Raw genomic sequence first — 26271 nt, forward strand, 5'->3', positions numbered from 1 at the left:
AATTGAATCCCAGCCCTCACCATCTGTTGCATTAACTTTCAATCATTTCTTTATGATCTCATGGCCATCACTCTACAAACATTCTCTTATGAATTCAACACATATTTTGTGCCCATGTGCTATATTGTGCCTTATGTCAGAAACTAAGATTTCAGGCTTAAAAGGCACAGTCTGTGCTCTCAAGCTGCTTACTCCTCATTGTTGCCAGGTTAACAGAGAAATTGCTCTGTCACCTTCCTATTCAAAAATCTCTTTGTTGCACATAGAGTAAATTACAAATTCAGCTTCCAATTCACAACACCCTTCACAGTCTGAAACTAACCCCCATGTCCAGCTTTATTTTCCTACATTCACTTCAGCCTTACTGAATTATTCAGTGTTCCCACACCATTGAAATAGTATTGGGTAGTTGGGAAAGTCATGACGTATTTTTCTATGTTTTTCAATGCAAAAATGTGTCATGACTTTCCTGATGCCCCAATATGTTATATGCACAGATGTAGGCATGCATTTTACTATGCTTCCCCTCCATGCCTCCACTCTCCAAGGTCCAGATCACATGGCATCTCCTATGGGAGGCCTTCCTTTTTCTCACCTGCTCTGAGCTTCCATCATACCTTTTTTTCCACTTTTCTGATAGTGGTCATCATTATGTCCAAGCTAAATCTTCCATTACATCCTGAGTTCCTTAAGGATATTTACCTTTGAATCCTTGGTACCAAGAATTAGACCCTGCCCTGGTTATTGTTAAGTATTAAATTTTATTGAATTAATATTGGGGTAGAGAATATAGATAGTCAAAGCATTTCCCTCCCCAGGAATCCTCATAGGCATACCCCTAGAAAGATAGCCAAGGCCAGGTAACCTAGGCAAGAAAAAAAATCAGAAGGAAAGCAGTGACCACAATTTCTAGACCTGAGAGAACTCTTAATTCTAAAGCAGGGCCAGCCGAGTGCATAGTTAGTTAAGAGCGTGAGTTCTGGGCAACAGGGTTGCCGGTTCGATTTCCACATGGGCCAGTGAACTATGACCAAACTGAGCTTCTGCTGAACTGCCAACATGTGGCAGGATGGCTCAGCTGGTGAGAGTACGTGCTCCTAACAACAAGGTTGCTGGTTTGACTCCTGCATGAGATAGTGGCTACACCCACCTGCAACTAAGATTGAACATGGCATCTTGAGCTGAATGGCCACAAGCTGCCGATAGGCTGTGAGCTGCTGCCAGGCGGCTGAATGGTGACTGGACTTGGTGCTAAGCTAGCTGCACACCCTCCACAACTAAGACTGAGGGACAATAACTTGGCTGTTCCCCTTCCCAAATTCCCCAACACTGTTCCCCTTTCCCAATTCCCCTATAAAATCTTAAAAAAAAAATCTAAATCTAAAGTAAATAATTTCTTTCCTTTTTTTTTTTTGGTCTTTTATGCTCCTTCTGCAGTATGGAACTAATAAGATTAAACTATATGGAATGGTTGAGAAAGAACATCTTAGAAGTGAAGCATGTTCTTTTAAATTAAAGTAAAAAGTGTAGAAATTTTGGATTATAACAGTGGCCAGAGGTTCCTAGAATCCATTTAGAAAAAGTGTAAATAAGTCGATTGAATTCAGAATAACTCACCTTCTACTGGGGACTCTTCCTCTTTGTCTTGAGGGACTTCTTCAAAGAAAGAACAACAAAAAAATATATAATGTATACAATGACATCATAACCTGAGAGGAAGGATCATTAAGTCACGAACTGGGGAAAATCATTAAGCATGTAAAGGCTTTCTTTAAGCAACAAAATTTTTAGTTGACTCATTTATTCAATTCTGCTGCTTCTTTGGTGACATAACTTATAATTCATTAGCTCTCTCATGTACTGTGGTCTTTTCTATATCCTCCCTCCTACACACACTCCCTCCCTTGTCATTAAAACTGACTTCGAATTTTTCATTTAGAGTGTGTAAAGCTAGTAATGGTTTTAAACTTCTACTCGGAGGCATCTTACCATTTAAACAGATATCAAGGTTTGATAACAAAGGAATGAGGCATTAGTGCAGTAAATAAATAAGGTGCAATTGTAAACTTGCTGATTGAATAATAGAAGTACTTTAGTTATATTAATTACAGAGTATCTTTATGATTGCATTCAAATTAGTTAAATGTCAATGGAGATATTGCCCTTACAAATGTAAGCGATTTGTGTTATTCAATCATTCGTCTTTGGTTGTAGAAGGATTTAGAGAACAGGATTTACAAATGAGTAGGGTGCCATGTTCTGCTGATGTTGAGACACTATTTATATATCTGACACAGAATATTCCAATGTGGAAAGGAAGGAAATGGCCCATATCTAAAAAGATAACTGAGGACCACTAAAACTTAGGGGTTTGTTATCCCTTTTTGCCTTTCTCTAGACTCAATTTTGAGAGTTTTTAAGAGACAAACACCAAGCAAAGTAAAAAGTATGATAGGTTCTGAAGAAAAAAAGAAAGGAACACATCCTTGAAAAAGGATTTACCTGGCTCTTCAGGTAGGTCTTCAGAATCAGTACCTAGGATTTAAAAAGAAAAAAAAAAAGAAGATAAATTTTAAATATGATTTGATAAGACCCCAGCTATACACTTTTACAAAGACAAGTAAGTTTAGATACAAGCAATTAGAAAATGCTTAAGAGAAATAATAGTAATAATTAATATTAATAATAATAATAATAATAATAAAAGGTTTGGATACAATGAACCAACATTTCCCAAAGTAGAACACTAGACCTGATCATTGATTCTGAAGCAGAGATAAAAAGGGTGTCAAATATTTTACTGGTTCTGCATTATATGTAATGAAATGGAGAGCCACAATGATTGCAGCGAATAAAGATTATGTGACATCTTGCAACAGAGAAAACTTGAGAACTGAAAGCATCTACAACAGTACTACTTACTGTCTACACTAACAAGACTTTACTATTCCAGAAAATTCTTGCCCATAAAGGTAAATGTTTCAAATAATTATTTGTTATTTCAGGAATTTGCCACAAACCTATTTAAACAAATACTAATCTGCTCACCTTTTCAGTGGCATCAATTGTTTTCTCTCCAAGACTCAGAACCCTTCCCTCCTAACCTCTTAAAACATGAATCTTACCTATTCGTAGTAAAGCCCTCCTTAAACCAGACCCCCAAAACTTATTTTTAAAGATTCCAACTTTGCCTTTTTTCCCCAGAGGCACTATACAGGGAAAATAGCACTGTTCTTACCAAAGTGAAGATACACTCATCTTTGCCTCATAGCAGATTGTTTTGGTGGTGTTTGCGGGCATCCTACATTTAACAATATTTTAAGCTATATTTTTACTTGAACGTTACTCACATTTTGATAAATAAATGTTCTATGAAATATTCAGAGAAACATGGCACTGCACTTAATTAGACTGTAAGGCTGACCTTGAGAAGTGGGTGAGTTAGGGAACAGATGTCAAGAGGGAAATCCATTTGGGAACAAGCAGAGATATGGAACAAAGGAATTTCTGTGTTGAATAGAGATACTAGCTTGAAAATATTCAACATACTTAAGTCCATTTCAAGTCATTTTAGATGATGGAAAAGTTAAAATAGGTCACAAATGAGGTAGAAAGGTCATGAGATTTGAAATCTGATAGGGCTGAATCTATAAAATAGCTTTATCATTTGCTAGTTGTATAAGCTCTAAGAAATAGTTAAACTATGAAATTATGGTTCAAAGGTAAAATATGGATAATAATATCTACTTCAAATTGTTGTGGTAAATACCAATGACATAATATATGTACAAGACCAGGCATAGACTAAATTCCCAGTGCACACTTTAAAAAAAATCTTTCCTTAGAGTTTTACTCTTATTCCCACCTCATATCCAAACTATCATGAAGTGTTAGGCTTTGAGGCACAAAGAATTTTATCATAAACTACCCTTTCATGGGTGCTTATTAAAGCTTACACATCTTTCAGGGAAATCTGAAATTGCCGTTTTAGAATTACCTCCCCCATGAACGGCAACTTTGTCTCAGTAGATGGCATCAAGTTAAAACTCAAATAACCTATTAGAATTTCATGTATTTGTTTAATATTACTACTTTGTTCACTTGGGCTGCTTCTATATAATGACAAAATATTTCAGAAGAAAATAAAATTTTATTCCAACTTCTAACTGTTTGTTTTACAAGAAGTCTGGTATCTGAAAGTTTGCAGTTATTTAAACGATTATCTGGATTTTGACTTTGTATCTGGACATTTGGTACCATTAAGATATTCCATTTATCTTCTCTATTTAAAAGAGCTACAGGTTGATAAAATATTAGCCTTCCTCTTCTGTTATATATAAATTCTTTCATTACTGCCTGATATTATCTATTTCTAGGACTCCCTAGATTTACTATAAATACATGCTTGCCAAATGGTTACATGACCAGACTTATAAGTATTTAAAAAGAGTAAGTAATGTAATGGAGAGAAAAAAATGAATAGAGCCTGCCTTAGGTGAATATTTTAATGAAATAAACAAAAAATTAATCAAAATGTTCAAGTGTTTGATGTCAAGGAAATGAGATATCTAAATGAACTATAGAATTTTCACTCTATTTAGATGACCTGTTTCACAGCGAGTGAATAACTGAAAGTTCATATCTCTAAAAACAGCAGAAGATGCTGGCAGAGGCCCGAGTCGTCAGAGATATTTGCAATTAGTGCAAAATAGAAACCAATGTTGCCTTCTCTTTTTTTTTACCTAGTCTCTGAAAATGAAATACTTAATCTCTGAGAAGGGACAGTTCAACTCTACTTTATTCCATAAATTTTAACCCCGTCATCCCTTGAGGAATCCTTATTTCCCCCCTCTTACCATCATTGATGTCATGAGCTGTGCTCAGGGCCAGCAAGGCCATCGAGAGCAAGAGCAGAAGCATCTTGGTAGAAGCCATGGTGTCTCTCTCTCTTGATGCTGCAGGAACCTCAGACACACTCCTTTATAAGACCAAAGAGAACAATATCACCATTTAAGCCCATGGGTTGGACAGCTTTTTCCCATATCTGATTTGCTATTTGGGCCTCAGCCAGTCTGTTGGGCTTAAGGGCTTGTCAAGCTCTTCAATGGACAACCATAAATTGGTCACGCTCTTTAAAAGAATTGTTCCTCCTCAACTACTAGTCATCTTTAGTTCAGAACTGTGGTTCTCTGTTTTACTAACCTACCCAACATTGTTCAAGTTGTCCAATGTCAATTATTTCAGGCCCTCTTCCTATGAAATGAGCCAACAGAGTCATCATGAAATGAAAGGCTAAAATAACAGAAATATAATCACGGGATGAAAGAACAACAAAGCGTCGAGAAAGATTAGTATAAGTTATCTTAATAGGGCTTGAAAAATTAAAGCAGTTGCCAGTAAGAGATTAAAACTATCCTCAGACTCAAAGACTACAGTTATTCAGAATACACTTGAGTTCATGATTGAGTTCACGATTGGTATGGACGATGGAATCTTAAAACTAAATGATCAGAATGAGAAAACAATATAGGACAAGGAATAACTGTGTGAATTAAGGGTTTCATCTTAGAAAAAAAAAGAGTATAGCTAAGCATGCTAGTTTTACTTAATTATATAGAACAAACAGCAATCTTGTGTGTACAGTTCTGGAAGGTACAAAAAGAGCTATTGATTTTAAAAGGAGGATATTTTGAAGATAATATAAAATACTGTAATTTCTTATAATTATTTATTTTAGATAACTTTAAATTTTGTTGTATATCTGCAGACTCCACTAAACTCAAGGTGGACAGATTATTTTTCTGTTCCAATATTAGCCAAGGACAATTCAGTAGGCCTCCTTAGCTAGTGAATGAAGTGAGGAGTTCCACCCGAGGTTACACTGATGCTCCTTTAGATTGCCATCTGTCTTAGCCCACTCAGGCTGTTCTAACAAAATATCATAGATTGGGTGGCTTAACAACAGAAATTTATTTCTCACAGTTCTGGAGGTTGAAAAGTTCAAGATTAAGGCACGGGCAGATTTGGTCATAGGTGGCCACCTTCTCCCTGTGTCTTTACATGGTGGAAGGGAAAACAAAGCTGTCTGGGGTCTCTTTCATAAGGGCACTTTATACTACTTATTATGTATCAGGCATTGTTCTAAGTGCTTAATGTGTATTAACTTATGTACTGTTTATATAAATTTAGTTTTTAAAATAGTTTAACTTATTTGATATCAGTATGTATTTTCTCTCTTGATACCTTTGACGCTGTTGACTGCCATATACTTTCTGAATTTCTTTCTTTGTATGATTTCTACAAAACTTCTGTCAGTAGGTTATTCTCCTACTCGTTATTTATCTTCTTACTCTCATTCAATGGCTCTTCTTTCTTCATTTAGTCATTAGCTCATTCAGCAAGTATTTAATGGGTACATATTGGCTTCCATCTCTGTGGTAGATACTTAATAATAATAATAACATAGACACTGCCCTTGCCTTTATAGAACTGATCATTTAATGGTGGATATAAAATAACACACACCCAAATAAAAATATCATTACAAATTTTGAAAAGTGAGATATTCTCCCAAGTTTCATCTTGTTCTCCAACTTATTCTCTGGATCTTAATATCTACTCACTTGACTGTTTCTCCTGAGGCAATCCCATCCTACCCACGGCTTTAGCAATTACTTATATGATGATACTATATCTAAATCCAAGGCCTGAGTTCTCTCCTGAACTTTGAGTCAGTATGTCTTTTATGGATGGCACTGCCTGGATATCCACCAAGAGCCTTAAACACATGTTAGACATCAGTACCGTTGTAGGTCTTGTTTTACATGCAAAGTTTTTCTTATTCTCTTCCATCTTTCTGATTTCTATTAATAGGAATACCCACTACTTCTTTATTACTATAAATTTCCTGCCTCGTAAAGTCTTTTTTCTTTTGATGTCTGTGAAAATAAATCTCCTGATTCTTTTTATATACTTAAAAATTTTTGTCTGCTTCATTAAATCTTCAGTTTTAAATAAACTTATTAGTTAAAAGGTAAGGAAGATACTGCTAATTGTTTATTCACTGTCCATTTTTACCAGTTAGCTTGCATAGCCCCAATATAATCCGGGTGGTAAAGTGTCCAGCTAAAAAATATTTATCTTCAGACTTATTGCTGCAGGGTGTGACCATATGGCACAGTTCCAGACAATCTGAAGTTAGTTGAATTTTCTTTGAGTGGTATTATTAAGAAAGACTACTTCCAGAGTACTACTGCCTTTCCCCTTCTTACTGCCTGAAATGCAGACACAACCCCTTAAAGTTTAATAGCCATCTTGCAATATGGGGCCACAACATGAGAATGGATTCAATAATGTTTTTTTTTTTTCTCTGAAACCACTACTCCTTCAGTACAAAGGGGTTTAACAAGTTACAACTTGAGAGTCCATGTTAGTTTTTGGTAGGAAGTTTCCTTGATTGAGGGTAAGCTAGAGGATTGGGATATTTTTTCCTTAAAGAATGTCTGACTTGTGCAGAATACTTCCAGTCTTCAGCAGAGGCAGCTGCTAAACCAGTCCCCCAGCTTGTCATTCAGGTGCCATGCTAATATCCCCTAGATTAATCAATCTCAAAAGTCTATGGTGACAGCGTTCTCTAGCCTCAAGAACATACCTCTGTGTCCCAGTTTTAGTACAAAGAGACTAAAAAGAAGAGCAATGACCCTTATCATTGTGATTCCTAAAGGTAGAGTAGTGAGAACTGGTGCCTAAAGAAATACAAGCTGGGAGTTTTGCTATCAAACAGATGGTGAGTGCTCAATCATTACATTTTGTTTTGCTACTAGGGACCTATTCATGCTCTAGTTTATAAAACCAGAGACATCATTTAAATTTTTCAATTTTTTTTTTAAAGATTTTTATTGGGGAATTGGGGGGATGGGAACAGTGCTGGGGAATTGGGAGAAGGGGAACAGACAAGTTGCTGTCGTTTTGTTCTTCAGTCTAGTTGTGGAGGACGTTGCTTCACTGGCCCAAGTTGGCACCATCATTGCGCTCTTCCCAGGCGAGGCATATCAGTCTCTGGCTTCTGGACAGCCGCTCACTGCGGCTGCTGGCCGCTCACGCTGGCTGCTGGCTACATATGGTAGCCCATGGCAACCCATTGCCACAGGGGCTGCAGCCTACGCCGTCGCTGGCAACTCACAGCAGCCCAGCTCCAGGTTGAGATGTTGTTCAGCATCTTAGCTGTAGAGGGCAGTGTCACTGGCCCTCATGTGAGATCCGAACCGGGGCCCTCTGGCGTCCCAAGCCAGTTCTTAACCATCGTGCCACTCAGCCAGCCCTAAATTTTTCAATTGTTATAACTGACCTTCTCAAGTACCTCAAGTCTCCAAAACTGGACTTGTCAGCTTTCCCTCAAAATTTACCCTTTCTTTACCAACTCACACTCTATATGCCTCCAATACCAGTGTCAGTTTTACACATCTTTCTCTTTCATTCTTTCACAGCATAAGAAATTGAGTCCTTCTCATTTCCAGGCCTATGTTAACCATTGTATTGCAAAGATGAAATTTCTGGCCACAAAAAAATTACAACCTCACGTTAAAACTTATACACAGAAGTGATCACAATGCAAATATTTCTTTAGGCCAGTGCATACAAATCAAAGTGAGAAGCAGTACATGGAGCACCAAATCTGCTGGTGAAAATCAAGGAAGACTTCACAGAGAACATAGCATTTCGACGCAAGTAGTAAAATTGTAGTGAAATGTCAGAGGGCTGACTGAATGATGAGCACATTCTAGGACGAGGAAATGTGCACAAAAACAGAGCAGTGTGAGAGGACATACCATATTCGGAAGATTGAACATACAGTAGTGCCCTCTTATCCAAGGAGGATACATTCCAAGACCCCCAGTGGATGCCTGAAACTGCAGATATTACTGAGCCCCGTCTAGATTGTTTTCTTTCCCCCTATACTTATATATACTTTATGGCTTCCGTTTGGCATATCCAAACTGTCAGCGTCACTACTCCTGCACTTTGGGGCCATTCTTAAGTAAAATAAGGGTTATTTGAACACAAGCACTGTGATTCCATGACAATTGATCTGATAACTAATATGGCTACTAAGTGGGTGGGAAGCATAATCAGCATGAATATGCTGTACAAAGGGGTGATTCACATCTCAGCAGGATGGAGCAGGACGGTGTGAGATTTCATCACACCACTCAGAACACTGTGCAATTTAAAACTAATGAATTGTTTATTTCTAGAATTTTCCACTTAATATTTTTAGACCATGGTTGACTACAGGTAACTGAAACCATGGAAAGTGAAACCATAGATAAGGGGGAACTACTGAAGTTTGCTATTTCTGAATGATAGTGTCTTAAGAGATAAAAACAGTTAAAGTGGAAGGAGAAAAGACTGGACATACAAGCAGAGACCAAATGATAAAACCATATGACAAAAGTCTTATGTGCCATGCGAAGGAGGTGGTATAAAATTATACTTACAGAATGGGAGACAATTAACAAATATCACACAAAAAAGTAAGATCATTAGATTACTGTGTTAGAAAGATGACACTGGTAACTGTGTTGAGAAGAATGGTCTACTGCAATTCCCCAAGAAATACATAGTGAGCACTGGAGTTAGGACAATCCTAATTAGAATAAAGAAAAAGAAATGCTAAAGATATATTTTAGAAGTAGAATAAATATGATAGAATTAAAAGTAAAGTAAGTACAGTTTTCTGAAATCAATTTCTCTTTTTTTGATGTAATGAGTGGACTTAGGATTCACCAAAATAGATAATCAAAGAAAAAATAAAAGCAGATTTGGAGGAAGATATGATGAGATTAAGGTTTAAGGTGACTTGTGTAAGATCCAAGTGAAAACATTTAGTGTCTCACATGTACCTGGAAAATAGGTGCTGAACAAACATTACTGGAATCAATATACTGCTATATAGTCAAGATTAGACCTAGGAAGAGATAAATATTTGGAAATCACAAATATCTAGGTACTTAAAGCTATGGTTGTGAATGAGATAGAACCCAACATGTATATCAGGCTAGAAAGGCCTAAAGAAGAAGACAGCTAAAGGCTCCCTGGAGAAAACCAAGAGTTAAAATATGGGAGAAATCAAGGAGCCAGGGTGGGAAGGGGACTAAGAAGTCACCAGTAAGGTCTCAGTGACATCAACAGAAGAAGAAAATACTAAGAAGTCAGTTAAGGTGAAGAATGAACAGTAGCCGTCGTGAATGAGTAACAGAAGGTCTTCAGGAGAAAACAGAATAAGACACGATAAAAGTAGAACTGGATCGGGCCGGCCAAGTGGCTTGTTGGTTAAGAATTGGCTTGGGAGTGCGAGCTCTGAGCAGCAGGGCCCCGGTTCGGATCCCACATGAGGGCCAGTGACAATGCGCCCTCAACAGCTAAGATGGTGAACAACAGCTTGACCCGGAGCTGGGCTGCCGTGAGTCGCTGGCAACAGTGTAGGCTGCAGTGGGGCTGTAGTGCGCTGCCATAAGCTACCGTGAGCTGCTGTCCAATGGCCAGTGACCTATCTGCCTCAGCTGGGAAGAGCGCAATGATCACAATACCAACATGGGCCAGTGAAGCAACGTCCTCCACAACTAGACTGAAGAACAAAAGGACAGCAACTTGTCTGTTCCCCTTCCCTGATTCCCCAATAAAATCTTTTTAAAAAAGAAACGTAGAACTGGATCTATTAATGGAAATTAAAAATATAATAGTCAAATTAAAATCCACAGCGGAGGCAGAAGGAGCGAACAAAGGAGATTCATCAGAAAACCAAATAACTCATGTTGGGGACTATAAATTAAACTGTCTAGGGCAGTTTAGAGTAGAAGGTTAATTAAAAGTCAAGAATTCAAAGCCAGACTGCCTGCATTCAAATCTTGATTTTGTCACTTCCTAGTCCCATAACCTTGGGAAAATTAGTCAATCTTCCTGGCCTTATTGTGATTAAATAAAAGAAAAGAACAGAGGATGAGCAATCAACATGTAGATAATTTGGCACAGAAGCCAAAATCAAAGTTAGATTAGAAGAAAAAAATTTTTTTCTTAGCTGAAGAAGGCCCAAAGTAGGCTGAAAGAGCAAATCAATATAAATAAAAGTCCATATTAATTATATTAATAGCTCATTAAAAGTTTAAATCTATAAATATAATTGTTTCATTTCATAAAATGTTGACACCACACATGAAACTTTTAAAGACAACCTGAAGCTTATAGTAATAGTCATGAATGGGTTCATTAAAAAGTATGCAGGTAATGGGTAGAAGTGGATATAGTTACTTACAAGGAAATAAATTTCAGACTGTCCTAAAATATACAAGAAACTTTAATAAACCATGCATAAAATTAAAGAATTGTACGTTGCAGCTACTTGCTTACTCACTATCCATTTTTATATTATTATATCATTGCAGCTAAGTGAAACCCTCTTCCAAATATTAAATCAGCAAGGTTAAAAGTTTGATGAGTATAAATTGATTCAAGCACCTTGGAAAATTGTTTAGCAGTATTTATTATACTAAAGCTAAATATACCCTACTCTGTGACCTAGCAATTCTAGTCCTAGGTGTAGACACAATAGTAATGTAAGATATGTGCATTATGTGATATGTACAATAATTAGCAGTGTTATTTAATGCAGTCTAAACTATAACTAACCATATGTCTATCAACAAAAGACTAAATAATAAATTAAAATAGAGTCATAAGAGAGAATATATACAGCAATGACAATGAACATTTTACTACCACCCTTATACAAAATGTTCAGTGAAAGAAACCTAACTCAGAAGAGTACATACTATTTTATTATATTTTATATAAACTTTAAAATACTTAAACTAATCATTATGCAAAGATACGTGTGTTATAGGGACAGTAGAGTGTATTGTCTAGGAAAGGACACAAGGATTCCTGTGGGGCACTGTAATAAATTATTAATATACCATTTATTGAGCTGATTTTAATTACATGGGTGTGTTTCTTTGTAAATATTTATCAATCTGCATACTTATAATGTGTGCATTTTTCCATAGGCATGTTATACTTCAACAAAATATATTTACTTGTAAGTTAGTAATTTAGATGATATGTTTGTGTATGTTATATAAATTATTTAAACTATGTTAGTAAAGATATAGGAAACAGTTATTCTCTTTATATTTTTGGGGAGTTCAAATTTATACAATTTTTAGGAGGTAAGTTGTATGATCTATCAAAGTGGACCTGGTGTTTATCCAGAAATCTCAATCTTACAATTTATTCAGTAAGTGTTGCTGCATATGTAGGCAAATAAATAAATAAAAATTATCGCAGCACTGTTTGCAACAGCAAAATACTGGAAAAAATATAATTGGTGACCTAACTGGTTAAATAATTATGGACACCAATACAATGGAATACAATTCAATCATTAAAATGAATTCAGTAGGTATATACCTATATATGGTATGCATATGACAAGATATCCAAACAAAAGTTTAGTATGAGCCCATTTCTATATATATGAAAAAAAATAACTCTCTCTCTCCCCCTCTCTATATGCTATATATGTTATATATAGCAATTTTATATATAATCTATATTTTATATACCTATTATATATATTATATCTTATATAGTATATATTTATCTTATATAATACTTATCTATCTATATACTATTTATCTATCTTATATTAAATTTTATATATAGCTATTTATATGTAATCTATAATATAGCTATTTTATATATTTATGTATCTATTTTTACATATAATAATATATGTAATATATATTATATATAGCTATTTATATAATCTTATATATAAATTTTATATACCTACATAGTTACATATGTATCATATACAATCTATTTTATATATCTATGTATATAGATATAGATATAGATATATCTATCTATATGTATAGATATAGATAGAGCAAGCATGCTGTGTTCAGAAAATATCTAAAATAAAACAAAATTTTACCAGTGATTTTTTTTTCTGGAAATGAAATTGTGGTGAAGATGATGAGTAAGACCACCTTTTTTTTATCATTCTGTATTGTTTAAACGTTTTATGATTTTTTTATATTTAAAAAATGTTAATAAAAAAGAAGACCCTCGCCAGCAAGCTATAGTCGGACACAGTGAAAGAGGGCGGCCCCACAATTTGCCTCAACTTCCTGCTTCCTCTTTTGCTCCTGCCTGATGGTGACCTTGGCTTTTAGCCATGACCACAAGTCTAGTTCCAGTCAACACTTAGCACCTCCCTTTCTGGCATCTGATGATTAAGGAGTGTCTTAACTCCACCTGTACCCATCATTGACATTTACCCACTTTCACCTGATAATTAAACCCCGTTGTTTCTTAATTGCAGGCCTTCCTTCCGGATGTAATTGTACTTTTCACCCTCTGCTCTTTAGAATTGATAATCGTCATGACCTTTGTTTCAGTGTCCATTTGCCCTTGAGACTAAAAATCAGTATCTGGTGATAGCTAAGGCTTAGTAAACCTGGGTTTGATGTCCACAGCATTGTGTCAATTCTTTCAGACATTCCATTATTTAATCTAGTCCTGACAACCTTGGGAACTAAGTCCTATTATTACTCTGATATTAATAAATAAATCGAGGTATGGATTACATTTGTCTTGTAAATTTTGGAGCTGAGATTTGACATGAGGACTTTTTGACCCAGACAGAGTCCATGGTTTTAACTACTATATCATACTACATAGGAGATTTTGCCCAACACTTATGATAATCTGCCTCATATTTTTATCTGTTTTATTTTTTATTTGCTTATACATTTCTCAAAAGAACTAGCAATATTTTGTCATTGTTCTTGGAACCCTGAACATACAAGTAAGGGGACACTCTTTTTGCATTCTACTTTTAAGTTTTCACTAACTTCTTTCTATTTTGTGAGCTCGATTTAAAAATAAAATAAATGCAATATCAATTTGCTGACGCTAATGTGGTCAGGTCTGAATTTGAGGCTGAGAAATCTGTACAAAAAAAAAAACCTTGTTAAATTTACCCCATCTTTCTAGTTACTTCTTCACCATTTACTACTTCTTGCCCAAACCCCTCCATCTTTTCTGTTCTTCACAAATTTATTGTTTCTTTGTCAAAAAGGTATAAAAGCTTCCTGCTCTGGTTACTTCTCCAGGTCTTCATTCTCTTGTGAAGGCTCCCATGTGCATGTAAAAATTTAATAAAATGTGTATGCTTTTCTGCTGTTAATCTGTCTTTGTCAGTTTAATTTTCAGACCCAGCCAGGGACCCTAAGAAAGTAAAGGAAAACTTTTTCCTCCCTTACAGTGTACTTCAGGAAATTCCTGGAAATCAGTTTTCTTAGAACACAGCTAGTCACCTGGGCAAAGAGTTTATTTTTTAAAATGTTTACTTAGGAAGAATTGTTTCAAGACCCTCACCTCACTATGTCCACCACTCCTAAATTGTTATGCCACAAACTTGACTCAATTTCAATCAGTTTCCCATCTTGAAAAACCCTCAAAGCATTTGAGGCTATTTTTTAATATCCGCCCCCTTCCGAATCCTTCCTTCTGAGACACTGCTAAGACCCTTAAGATGGTACTCTCCCTTACTTAGAGTGCGTTCTAATACCTTAACTTTGTTTTATGAAAAGTTTGTCTCATTTTGGCCAAGTCACTAGAATCCCCTGAAGGGATTCCCTTAGGAGTTTAACTTCCTAGGTGTTTCTCTTTAGGACATGGTCAAAATTACTTTTAGTACAGTTTTACTATTTCTTATTCTACATTATAATACCCTCTAACTAGTCCAAACTTTTAGTTTCAATGAATGTGTACATCAGGAAAGAGAATAAAGGGGAAGAATTTTTTGACTTCTACCTACTTCTTACATGGTATTTTGGGGAAAGAAACAGTAATAAATCAAGGGGAGGATACCCAGGGTGTCCTGGTGCTGTCCCTGTCCATCAGCGAAGTGAGCAGTGGTTTACAGTGGGATTGAAAGATATGGAGAAAATATATGGTGCTAAGAGCAGCATTAAAGAGAACAAGTAAGGGGGACCTCAGATCAAAGCTTCTTGAACCACACCCCTACTTCCCCATGTGGCACCCATGCAAAGGGCACCTCCTTCTTTTGGGAACTGTGAGTATAATGAACTATCTTTCAATGGCAGCCATCTCCTGATCTGTTGGCCTTCCTAAAACTAAAAAATAATAAAACAGTTATATACAAGCATATTCCCTAAAATTATTTGAGATAGCAAAAAAATTACAACAATGTAAATGGTGGGATTAATTATAATATGCCCACAGAATAAGATCCTAAGCAGCAATTTTTAAAATGAGGCCGCTCTGTATAAACTGACACTGGATTATCTTCAAGACATATTGTTAAGTGAGAAATTGAAGCTGCAGAACAACAGATGCACTATGATAGATACCATATGCTTAAGTAAGCACACAGACCAACTCTAGATATTTAGAACTGTTCATATACATGAGTGCACACAAAAAATGGCCTGTTTGGATGATAAATCAAAGACATTCCAGTGGTAACTTCTGGGTAAATCAGGTGGCAGTTTTCCTCTATCAGTAATTTTTAAAAATATGTGTTTACGCTGAGAGTGAATGTATGTATAATTTGTTGCATTCAAAGTAAATCAAATATATTTTATTTAAAAAATGTTTGTTGATAGCTAAACTAATTTAAACTTTTTGCTAGCATTATCATCAACCTACCCTTCAAAATTCAACATGTCTCAAGTCTACCATATTTGGGGCCAGTTAGAGACTAAAAGCAAGATTCGCCTCATCTCATCACCTCAGCTATAAGTTAACTTTCACTTCAATATATATGAATTCAACAATCTCTTTCCTAATTGACTCAGTAAAGCAAAATCAGGATTGCAGCTTTGCAGAGAAGTACACTGAATACAAGTCTTGAGCAACATAGCACAATGCTGAGCTATATGCAGTCTGGCCACTAACTTTTAGTAAATACAATTTTCTTTCTTTTTTTTCTTTTGGTTTTCTTATCTGGTACATACCTATAATGTCCTATTAACCAAAGATAATTATTTTAGAATTCAAAGAAGTTTTCCTTAAAAATGCGTAAAAGAAATATACTGATAAATATTTATGTGCAATTCATCTTTCTAGAGTTCATTCTTTCCCACTGCAAACAAATTCAAACATTTGCCAGGATAGTCAGCTATTGTTTATACCAGGGATCTCTTTGTTCTCTGAGACTTCATACAAGTTACTATCCATGTGATGAATACATTTTCAAGCCATACTACAGAGCATGTCTATGCAAAAGGTAGGTGTTCATCAAATATTTCTTAAATTAATGTTTCAAATTACACAAGTGGGAAAAATTCATCATACTGAAGTTGACATCATAAGGAATAATTTTCATGGATCTCATAAGTCTATTACATGCTTTAACTTAAGCAAATTAATAAATGTCAGTTTCTTGGGCTTCTTTCATATATTTCCCAAAGCAAACATTAAAAGATTAGATCAATATAAGATGAAGGATTAAAATAACACCAATTACATAACAAGACAAAACAGAAACAAAAAACCTGTATCGCATGTTAAACTTTCAGAATTATTTACAGGCATTTCAATGATCAAATTGACATTTGTGTGTGGTCTGATAATGTCCTCAAATCCTTTAGATGTCATAGACTACAGGAACTTTGGGCATCTCTTACTGGTTCCCAAGGATCCTCTTCTGGGCAGCAGAAACCATATGCTTTGCAATCCAGTTACTCCCATACCCTTAGAACTCAAAAATAATTAAAACAATGAATTGAACACACAGTTATAATATAGATGATGCTGTTTTAATGACACATGGATTTTAAGAACAACACTTGAGAAGGTAATATTTTGATAGAGGTGAGTCATAAACAAACAAACAAACAAACAAACAAACTCAATAATACCTGCTTCTGAACCCATCTTTCCATCCGTTATCTAGGGGAAAAAAAACAGAGAAGGAAATAATTCAAACAAGTGTTAAAAACCTACCTCAACTCTCAGATGGGATGGGATTTATGTTATCTTAGAAAAGGAAGGAGAGCAGTAGGGAACATAAAGAAAGGAAAAGTCCAGATTACTTAGTGAAGGATAAAGAACATTGCTAAAATTATCAACTACGTGAGTAAAGTGGTTGCATCTGGCCATCACTATATTTTCAGTGCCTGGCATATTGTGGGCATTCAGTAAGTGTTAGTTGAATGAATGAATGAATAAGTAAATGAGTGAATGAATGAATGAAAAAATCAGGTGGCGTATACATAACAATTTCTTCTAAGATGACATGCCCTTTTATACATCATGGAGAAAGTGGCCTGTTTTAGACCATTCTAACTAAATTCTATTGGATGTAAAGTATGGGTCTGGGTTAGAAGAATATAAAACAAAAGACACAGAAGTTATTTTAAGATGAGAGAGTTAAAGAACTGATGAGGGGTTCATGTTGCCTGATACTTACCTATGCCTTAGATTGTGGAGGTGAATGGAAGCCCCATGGTCACCAAGGAGGATGTGCACACCTGAGGCCACACCCAGAGGTACCACAGCTTTTCACAGCACCATCATTATCTGTTTATTTTGTACAAGGATCCTCAGAACAATAGATGTAAAGATAGATTGTGGCTTAGAGTGCTGTTTGCCAGGATGGGGTCTAAATTTGGTTTGACTTGAGTCTTGACCATCACTCTACTAGTTTGTCTCAAAAGATTGTGTATATCCATGACACATACCCAAAGAAAAAAGTAACTATGAGATTTTTACCTTTTTTGTATTTCTACAAGCAATCTAATCAATTTAATCATATGTCCATAGTCTTCTTAATTATGCCTTCTGTTAGCTCATTTCTTTCCTTAAATCGTGTCTTAAAAGTACAATACTATAAAGCTGTACACAAGTATATTTAAAGTATAATTATAAGCTGGCTTGTTAGACCAGTTCCAACCTAATACTTTGATATAAATGATATATGATATATATGTAATATATATATTTAGAACATATATATTCGAAATATTTATATACATATTTGGAAATACATATTCAAAATATACATTTGGAATATATGTGTATATTTGAAATACATATATTAAAAATAAATTGGAGGCAGGAAACTACACAATAAGGAAAAATGTTTCAATTTATGCTTATTTATTTTAATAGAGTTTTATTACACTTCTATATAGAATTAACAAAATATTTCTGTACATATATGAATTTTTTTACTCACTAGAAATTTCAAATGTAAGCTTACTCGAAATATGGTATGGGAAATCTAAATTGTATATGATCACCAGGTGTATATAGTGTTAATTCATTTCTTTACTCATTTATTAATTTCTAAAAATATTTATTGAAATTAATTGCATATGCTAGAGTTGTTAGTACTGGCAACATATAGTAAACAGAACAAAACAAAAGCTCTTTCTTTCACGGATGGGTGAAAAATATAATAAAAACAGGATAAATTAGTAAAATACATATTATATTAGACAAAGTATTGCTAGAGAGAATAATTAAATCAGGAAAAATCCTTGCAATCCCAAGTCTCTGATACTTTAATTCTGGTTATATATAATTATATATAATATGAGCATTAAGCTACATAAATCAGTTGTTTTCATAAGTTTTGCACACTGCACATATTTATTCACACTTACTGCCATTCAAGAAGCACAGATCAAACTTTTACCAGCATTACAGGACTAATACTCCTGCTTTCCATGAGGTCAGCTAGGTTACAAACTGTTTATTAAAATGCAAGTAAACATTATCAGTAATTAATAAATACCAGGAAGCATTATACTTTTTATAATGATTCTATGGCATTTTGGCAATATAAAAAATGAAATTTAATGTATGAAAATAGTAACCCCTGTTGGTCATTACATCATAGAGTAGGAAACATTGTACACAAAAAAAAACAGTAAAAACAATTTTTAATATAGAAAATTAAAAAAAAATTAAACTTGCATGGTGATATGAATTAATTTTCTAAAGGGAAAAGGAAGAAAAAGGATAGAATTATAGACTCAACCAAGTATTAAATTTAACTTAAAACTCACTTTCCTTTTTCTCTATAAACATTATTTTTCTTTGATAGGGAGAGTAACAGAATTGGAATTTAAAGTTTGGAAGCAGCTTACAATCCTTTTTATGAGAGTTACACATGTTATAAAATTTTCTTTCATCTGTGTCCTTAATTTTGGTAATTCACTTCACTGAATATATAACATAGAAGTTATAAATAATTTATTATTTTATGTTATTTATTTGTCATTGTCCATAAGGAATGTTATTTCATGCATGTATACAAGATTTTTTATCACCGCTGTCCGAATGCCACATTTCTGAGTCTAAGAAAATGAAATAAGGTTTTAAAGAAAAACTTTTAATTTTGGAATAATTGTAGATTTCAGAATATTTGTAAAGACAATGCAGGGTGCGCCTGTATACCCTTACACAGCTTCTCTTCTCTACATCTTAAATAACCACAGTATGATGATCAAAACAAGAAATTAACATTGGCATAAAGCTCTTAACTAAACTACAGATTTCATTCAGATTTCCCTAGTTTTTCCACTAATGTTCCTTTTCTATTCCACGATCCAATGCAAGATTACATATTGCATGAAGCTATCACCTTAGTCTCTAATCTGTGAGAGATCCTCAGTTCTTTCCTTATCTTTCATGATCTGGAAACTTCAGAAGAGTACAGGTCAAGTATTTTCGTACTTAGAATGCCCCTCCATTTGTGTTTATCTGATGCTTTCCTATGATTAGGCTGCAGTTGTGGGTTTCTGGACAGAACACCACGGAGGCGAAATGCTTTTCTGCCTGCACTAGTTAGCACCATGTCTCTGTACTGATGATATTCCCTTGGTCACTTGGTTAAGGTGGTATCTGCCAGGTTTCTGCTCTGTAATGCTGCTACTTTTTGTTTTCCATACTTGAATGGGGTTCTTTTTCATGTGACTCAATAGTGAGACAAAGATAGATCCTTATCTAGCCCTAGCATCTTAGCAAGGGTTAATCTTTGTGGTGGAAAAGTATGAGATATTTATTCTCAGAACCTCCAGCTGAAGGTAACAAGCAGTAAATGTTGTGGATGCCCTTCCCTGATCCCCTCTATGACCAGCGCCCCACCATCCACTTGTGAGTACTGGCTGCGAGCACTCACAGCTGCCCCCTCTTCCAGATAACTGCCTTCAGCAGCCACTCTGATAGGAGGGTACAGGAGGCTGGTCTCCTGGCCTGGGCGGGACTAACAGGGGAGCACTTGGTGCCCCAGAGCTTTCTCTGTGGGTCAGAGTAAGCTACTCTCCCTGTAGGACCACTTTGTTGCTTATCTCCTGTCCTATACCCTGCTTCCCTCACCCACTCTTGGGAGAGCTCCTCAATAAATATTTTGAAAACATTCTCATGTCAGGCTTGGCTTCTAAAAAAATCTGACCTAAGGCAATACCTCCCTTTGAGTTGTTTTTCTCTTCATAGTCTCTGCCCACCTCCACATGTAGGCTCCAAGGCCGTTTTCTCTCCCCAACACCCCCACCCCTTCAACAGCAGACACTAAAAGGGCAGGAAATGCCCACTCACAGAGACCAGGCACAGGACGAAACCAGTGGGGGTCAGTGAAGGAGCTAAAAGCACTGAGGGCTGTGGATGAGCCTGAGAAAGAAGGTTCAGAGGGGATGCTCTCCACCCTCTTCATCTTGTACGCTGAGCCTCAGGGACAAAAACCTTAAATGATGGCTGGAACTCGAAGAGAAGGTATTCACTCCTCAAAACCTATTATCTTTTTTTTTTATTGTTAGTTTCAGGTGTACAGAACAATGCAATAGTTACCCTTTTCACCCTCACAAAGTAACAACCCCCCTCACCCCATCTATTGCCCTCCCACCCCCGATATCATGCTTATCTATTACAATTCCATTGAATCCGTTCCCGCTCTCTACTCCATGTCCCGAGACTATATGTATATATATAATTATAGTTGACATACTATATTATTCAACATCAGCTTCAGAAATACAATGCGGTGCTCAGGCCTCTACATCGACTATGAAGTGGACTCCCCAACAGGACATGGTCAAAACCCATTATCTTATGAAATCAATATTGGCTGGATTGTGTCCCTTGAACTTGAAGTAAAGGATAGATAAAAATATATTCTCTGGGGGCTGGCCGAGTGGCTCAGTTGGTTAAGAGCTCGCTCAAGAGTTTGAGCTCTGAGCAACAGCAGTTCGAGTCTCGGCCCGAGCTGAGTAGCCACTGAGCTGCCAACAGGTGGCAGGATGGCTCAGCTTAAAAAAAATATATGTGTGTATATATATATATATATATATATATATATATATATATATATATATATATTCTCTGGACTTCTGTATATAAGACTTCCTCGCTGACACACATTTTGGTTACAAAATTCTGGAGGATGCAACCATTGATGGAGAAAGAACTAGTAAAATGATTAAATACAAACAAACAATAAGAACTAATTTAGAAGAGAGTAATATCACCAAACCAAAACAAGAAGGAGTTTCCAAAAGAAGAAAATGAATAATAGTGTCAAATGCAAACTCATTTTGAGGCTCATTGAAAGCTACTTTCAATAGATGGCACTGGAAACCGAGCTAGTTTTTATTACATTGTGAGTTTGCTTCTAGGTGTAGTTTTATAATGTCATGCATGATACTAGGATGCCACACTGTGGTCATTGGTAGTACAGCTTTTATACCATCTCCTTTATACAATGCATCATTATATTTCTAGATATCAATTGCAACCATTTTCACAGTCCTTTCATTTTTTTCTTAACATAGCTTCCTATTTTAAATTTCTTTTTGAGTAATACATAACAGTAAAAGAAAACATAAGGCCAAATGATGCATTATACAAAAAGGAATCAATGTAAAGTAGTAAGAATAAAAAAGTGGGTTATAAGACCTAAATATATAATTTTAAAATTTAGTTGAAAACTTTATAATGATGCTTGAGATTAACTTGTGAAGTAGGTTAACTTTTAGATTATATTGCATTGTTTCTATGTTTTAAAAAACGGTATAACCTTTTAAAATAGTGGAATTCATAAGGTAGAGAGTCTCGAGTAATACATTAGTTACTATCAGTCTATTCCAGCACTACATTTTTCACATTCATTCTGATAGCACACATACTATAAAAACTGAAAATATAGCTGTGAAAGTCACCCAATCAAGTGTACTCTTGCTCATTTCATCTGACCCTTCTTAATCTCTTTTTATTTGATCCTAGCAACTTAATAATTGTCTTTGTACTTCAGGTACATGGGGGTGCATATCATTTGTTTGTACCATACAGTCTAGCAGCAAAATGTTGAATTTATATATATGCTACCTTACTATATGTATTCAAGCCTTACTCTCCCATGAAAAATGTCTGTTCCTTGAGGACAATGCCACATTTCTCTTGTATCCTCTGTATAAATACATCCTAATTTAAAGTCAATAGATTGAAGAAGGCTATATTTCTGACATTGTATAAAAATGATTGGGTTGAATTAATTACTTAAGATTGTATAAAGCTATTTTTATTGAGCAAAGTGACAACTACCTATTAGAAATACTATTCAAAATAAGCCAAATCTCTCCCTAAAATTTCAGTACCATATAGGGCATAAATTAATAGGGCATGACTCTTGGGAGGGGAAAAGAGAAACTTCTGTATTGGTTCTTATTCTGTCCTAGTGATTAGAATCATAGACATCCTAAGTAATTGATAGGAGAATCAATAGACTTAAAGAACAAACATGAAATGAAATCATGGTTTACAAGTGATCTGCTGAGTAAATTGTTGCTAGTGAGTTGCTCTTCTGGAATTGGGGTTGATATATCAATCTAGTTCTGTCACCGCTTGTTCTCTGTTTACTTTAGGAAAAAGGAAAGCCAATACTACTACTACTACTACTACTACTAATAATAATAATAATAATAATAATAATAATAATAATAAAGTGACTGAGGATAGACTGTCTATGTGTGGTTATCAAAACTTTACCATACCTGTTACCATACTGGACTTAACCACTCTTGGTCTTAAACTTTTTGCAGGACTGTGCTCAAAGCCAGCAGAGTAGCTAAAAGAAATAAAGAATGCAGTTTTAAATCAGAGTTATATTCTCCTTTCTCCTGGAGAAACTTGAGGTTTCTCATACAGTTCGTAAAGAGCAATATATTTTGTTGCTACACTGGAAGGGCTCCAGCCTATTACCTGATGGGTTGCTTCAACCAGAACATTTTCTCTACATGATTTTATCATCAGTCTCTCTGTGTTCTATGTTATTAAATTTCTCAAATGATAATATGGCTTCTGCTCTCTCCCTTAACTGTGTTGAGAATGATAAAAAAAATGAAAGACTAAGAAAATACATATGTAATTTCTTGATGATACAGGAACTGCTTTGGGGGAGGATCTAAAGAGAATGTTGTGATTTGTCAGTAGAACCAAAGGAATCACTAAGAAGGACCAGGGCGAGAGTCTATGCAGAAAACATCCACTTTACTGTAGCTAATTTAGCCCATACGAAATTGATAAGAAGTGAAGCTAAGATCCATGACATCGGATTCCCTTAGCAAAAATATTGGAAACGGGGAGTTGGAAATTGTGGAGAGGGTCACTTGTTGGGGCAACTTGGAAGCAAATTTAAGACAAACTGGCTTCAGTGGAAGGAACTTAGGGAATTAAAAAAAAAAGTTGGCTTTCTTGCACAAACACAAAAGGTCAAATCTAATGATTTCCATGAACTCAAGACTTGGCTTCTCCATTTGTTATCTCTTTGATCTTGAGCAATAACTGAAAGAGCTAAACTAAATGCTCTCTAAAAACATGTGTTATGTCACATGCTGGAGGCCTGAACCAAGTTTTTAACGACAGAAAGTGCTACTTTATCAATTTTCTATGGAAAATTGCAAAAAAAACCCTACTATTTTGTAGGCAGTAGGAAAATGCTTGATTGAAAGAATGCACCTAAAAAAAAAAAAAGCTTGCCTTTGGTTTAAGGAATAGCATGTAGGGGTTAAATGTTTGTGCCCTGAAGTCAGATGTGGTTTCAAAATCTGTCTTCATCACTTACAAGTTGTGGAATTTGGCCAACCTGATTAACCTCTCAAAGCCTCATTCTCACAATCTATAAAAGAGAAATAGTATTAACTAACTCATAACATTTTGTGAGAAATAAGAGATTACACAAATAAAGTGCTTTTTCTGGCATATTGTGAATGTTCAATAAATATTAGCGATGAGGAAGATGGTGATAACGAGGCAGATGTTCCTTAGAATGCGTGAAGTCTTCCCTTTGGGTGTTGAAGGTTGGATGAAAGAGAGGGTTACCTCCCATTTACTGACAGCATATAACAGTGGATAAGGGATGTGTGGGGTGGGGGGGAAAGGGAGGGGCTGAGCCGCGAGGAAAGTTGAAACAAGAGAGGGAAGTCATGGCAGTGGAGACAATGTATTGGGTGGCTGGGGGCATTGGCAGAGGAGAATCAGAGCTAACATAGGTAACATTGCAACCAACTGTCTTTTTATTTTTATCTTTTATACAAGCTGAGGGCAGAAATTGGAAAACGAATTAGACAGTCGATGTCGAGGAGAGAGTTGAGAGCAGTATAGTCTTAGGTGTGAGATGGACAGCTCGTGGTAGGGCACAGGGGCACACTGCAGGGTGAGCAGATACCTTTAGGGAGCAGTGACCAGCTGAACACAATGGTATCTTTACAAGTTACACAAAAGAAGTCTTATCAGGAGGCACCAGAGCAACGGTTATAAACATGGACCAATTCCACAATGTGGTTCCACTACTGTCTTTTGTTAAATCCTGCATTCTTAAGTTGATATGGCCCTTTGGGTGAATTTCTACAGATATCTTAAAGCTTAATCCAAATATCTGTTTCAGTCTTTTTGTATTCTTTATTGAGCATTCACATGTGGCATGCACTGTGCCAAGCACTTTATAAGTTTATCTCATTAAACCCCTATAAAAATTTCGCATGTATTATTATTCCCATTCTGCAAATGAAATCACTAAAACCTCTCCAAGGTCACACAGCTAAGAATCATACTAAGGCAGCCTGATTTCAAAACCCTCAGCACCTTAGCTTTTATTCTGGTTATGATGGGTGTTTGAATTACTTAACAATGGAGGTAAAACAAGCTGGAAAAGGAGACAAGGAAAGAAAACGGGCATTAATTAAGCAGCTGTTATGTGCAAGGCACTGCTATGTCACTTAATCATTGCAAAAAACATGACCTCTGGGTGAAATTTTCCCCATTTAACGAGTGAGGCAACTGAAATTTAGAAATGCACTAAGGTATATGGTAACCAACTTCAGTAAAAGAAAACCATTCAAGATATATATCTGTGACTGGTTGAACTTCGTCTCCTCCTGCTTAATCACCATTCCTTTCCTGAGAGATGGTTCAAACTATCCACCTTACTTTTCTGGAAAAAATACTAAGTAACTAGACTGTGGTTCTTTACTCTGAGCCACACAATTTGAATAAAAGATTGTTTGAATTTTAGTTTAGAAAATTACAAAAGCTGTCTAGTTAACTTCAAAGCAGTATAACGAGAAGAAAACCAGTAATAGAAGGAGGGGAAAATCATCAGCCGACCTTAGAACCCTATTTATCCAAGCTCAATTTGAAGTGCCTTCAACTACAAAAGAAGACTTTGATTTCCATGGATCTTTACAGGGATTGGAATCTTCCATCTCAAATCTCAGTCCTTGGAGGTCCATCTTCTGAAATGCTACTGTTCAAGGGCTCCATCTAGTGGTGCAAATTTGAGAAAGAACAGCAGGTTTTATCCATAGATAATCAAATGTGTATTCTAGGCTGACTTCTACCTTTTTTTGTGTTCACAAAACAATACGGGGTACCAAAAAAATGTACACAAGTGGACACTGGTCAGCGTTGCTCAAGCAGTAGTTCACCATAATCAGAAGTGTCTGGACACTGATGGTAGCCACTTTGAGCACCTTCTTGTAATTGCAGAAGTCAAACGTGACTTGTATTCATCTTCTCTTATCAGTATATATTATTACAATTTTAATAGTTTTCGTTTCTTAAAATGTGTATACATTTTTTTAGTCATCCTCTGTATTAATTGTGTCTGGTATACATGAATAAATATTTAAAACCAATTATCTCCCACTAGGTAAATCTCTTTCATTTTCTCCTTTAAAAACC

At 35.6% G+C, this 26271-nt stretch overlaps 1 protein-coding gene across 3 annotated transcripts in view; it reads right to left on the reverse strand.

Moving 5' to 3' along the window:
- The window catches only part of PRH2 (proline rich protein HaeIII subfamily 2), a 72611-nt gene that overhangs the window by 1522 nt on the left and 44818 nt on the right, over nt 1-26271 (reverse strand). Inside the window, exons 2-6 of one of the 3 annotated variants that reach the window (XM_019633582.1) lie at nt 23085-23158; nt 16953-16983; nt 4857-4978; nt 2503-2535; nt 1618-1656 (exon numbers count right to left, since the gene is read on the reverse strand). In XM_019633582.1, coding sequence (XP_019489127.1) covers nt 1618-1656; nt 2503-2535; nt 4857-4978; nt 16953-16983; nt 23085-23094 — 235 coding nt within the window. In that variant the 5' untranslated portion in view covers nt 23095-23158. The remainder of the gene's footprint in view (nt 1-1617; nt 1657-2502; nt 2536-4856; nt 4979-16952; nt 16984-23084; nt 23159-26271) is intronic. The other 2 variants (XM_019633584.1, XM_019633583.1) reach the window with 2 other exon arrangements.

This window comes from Hipposideros armiger, unplaced genomic scaffold (genome assembly GCF_001890085.2).
Source record: "Hipposideros armiger isolate ML-2016 unplaced genomic scaffold, ASM189008v1 scaffold_1345, whole genome shotgun sequence".
Taxonomy (NCBI): domain Eukaryota; kingdom Metazoa; phylum Chordata; class Mammalia; order Chiroptera; family Hipposideridae; genus Hipposideros; species Hipposideros armiger.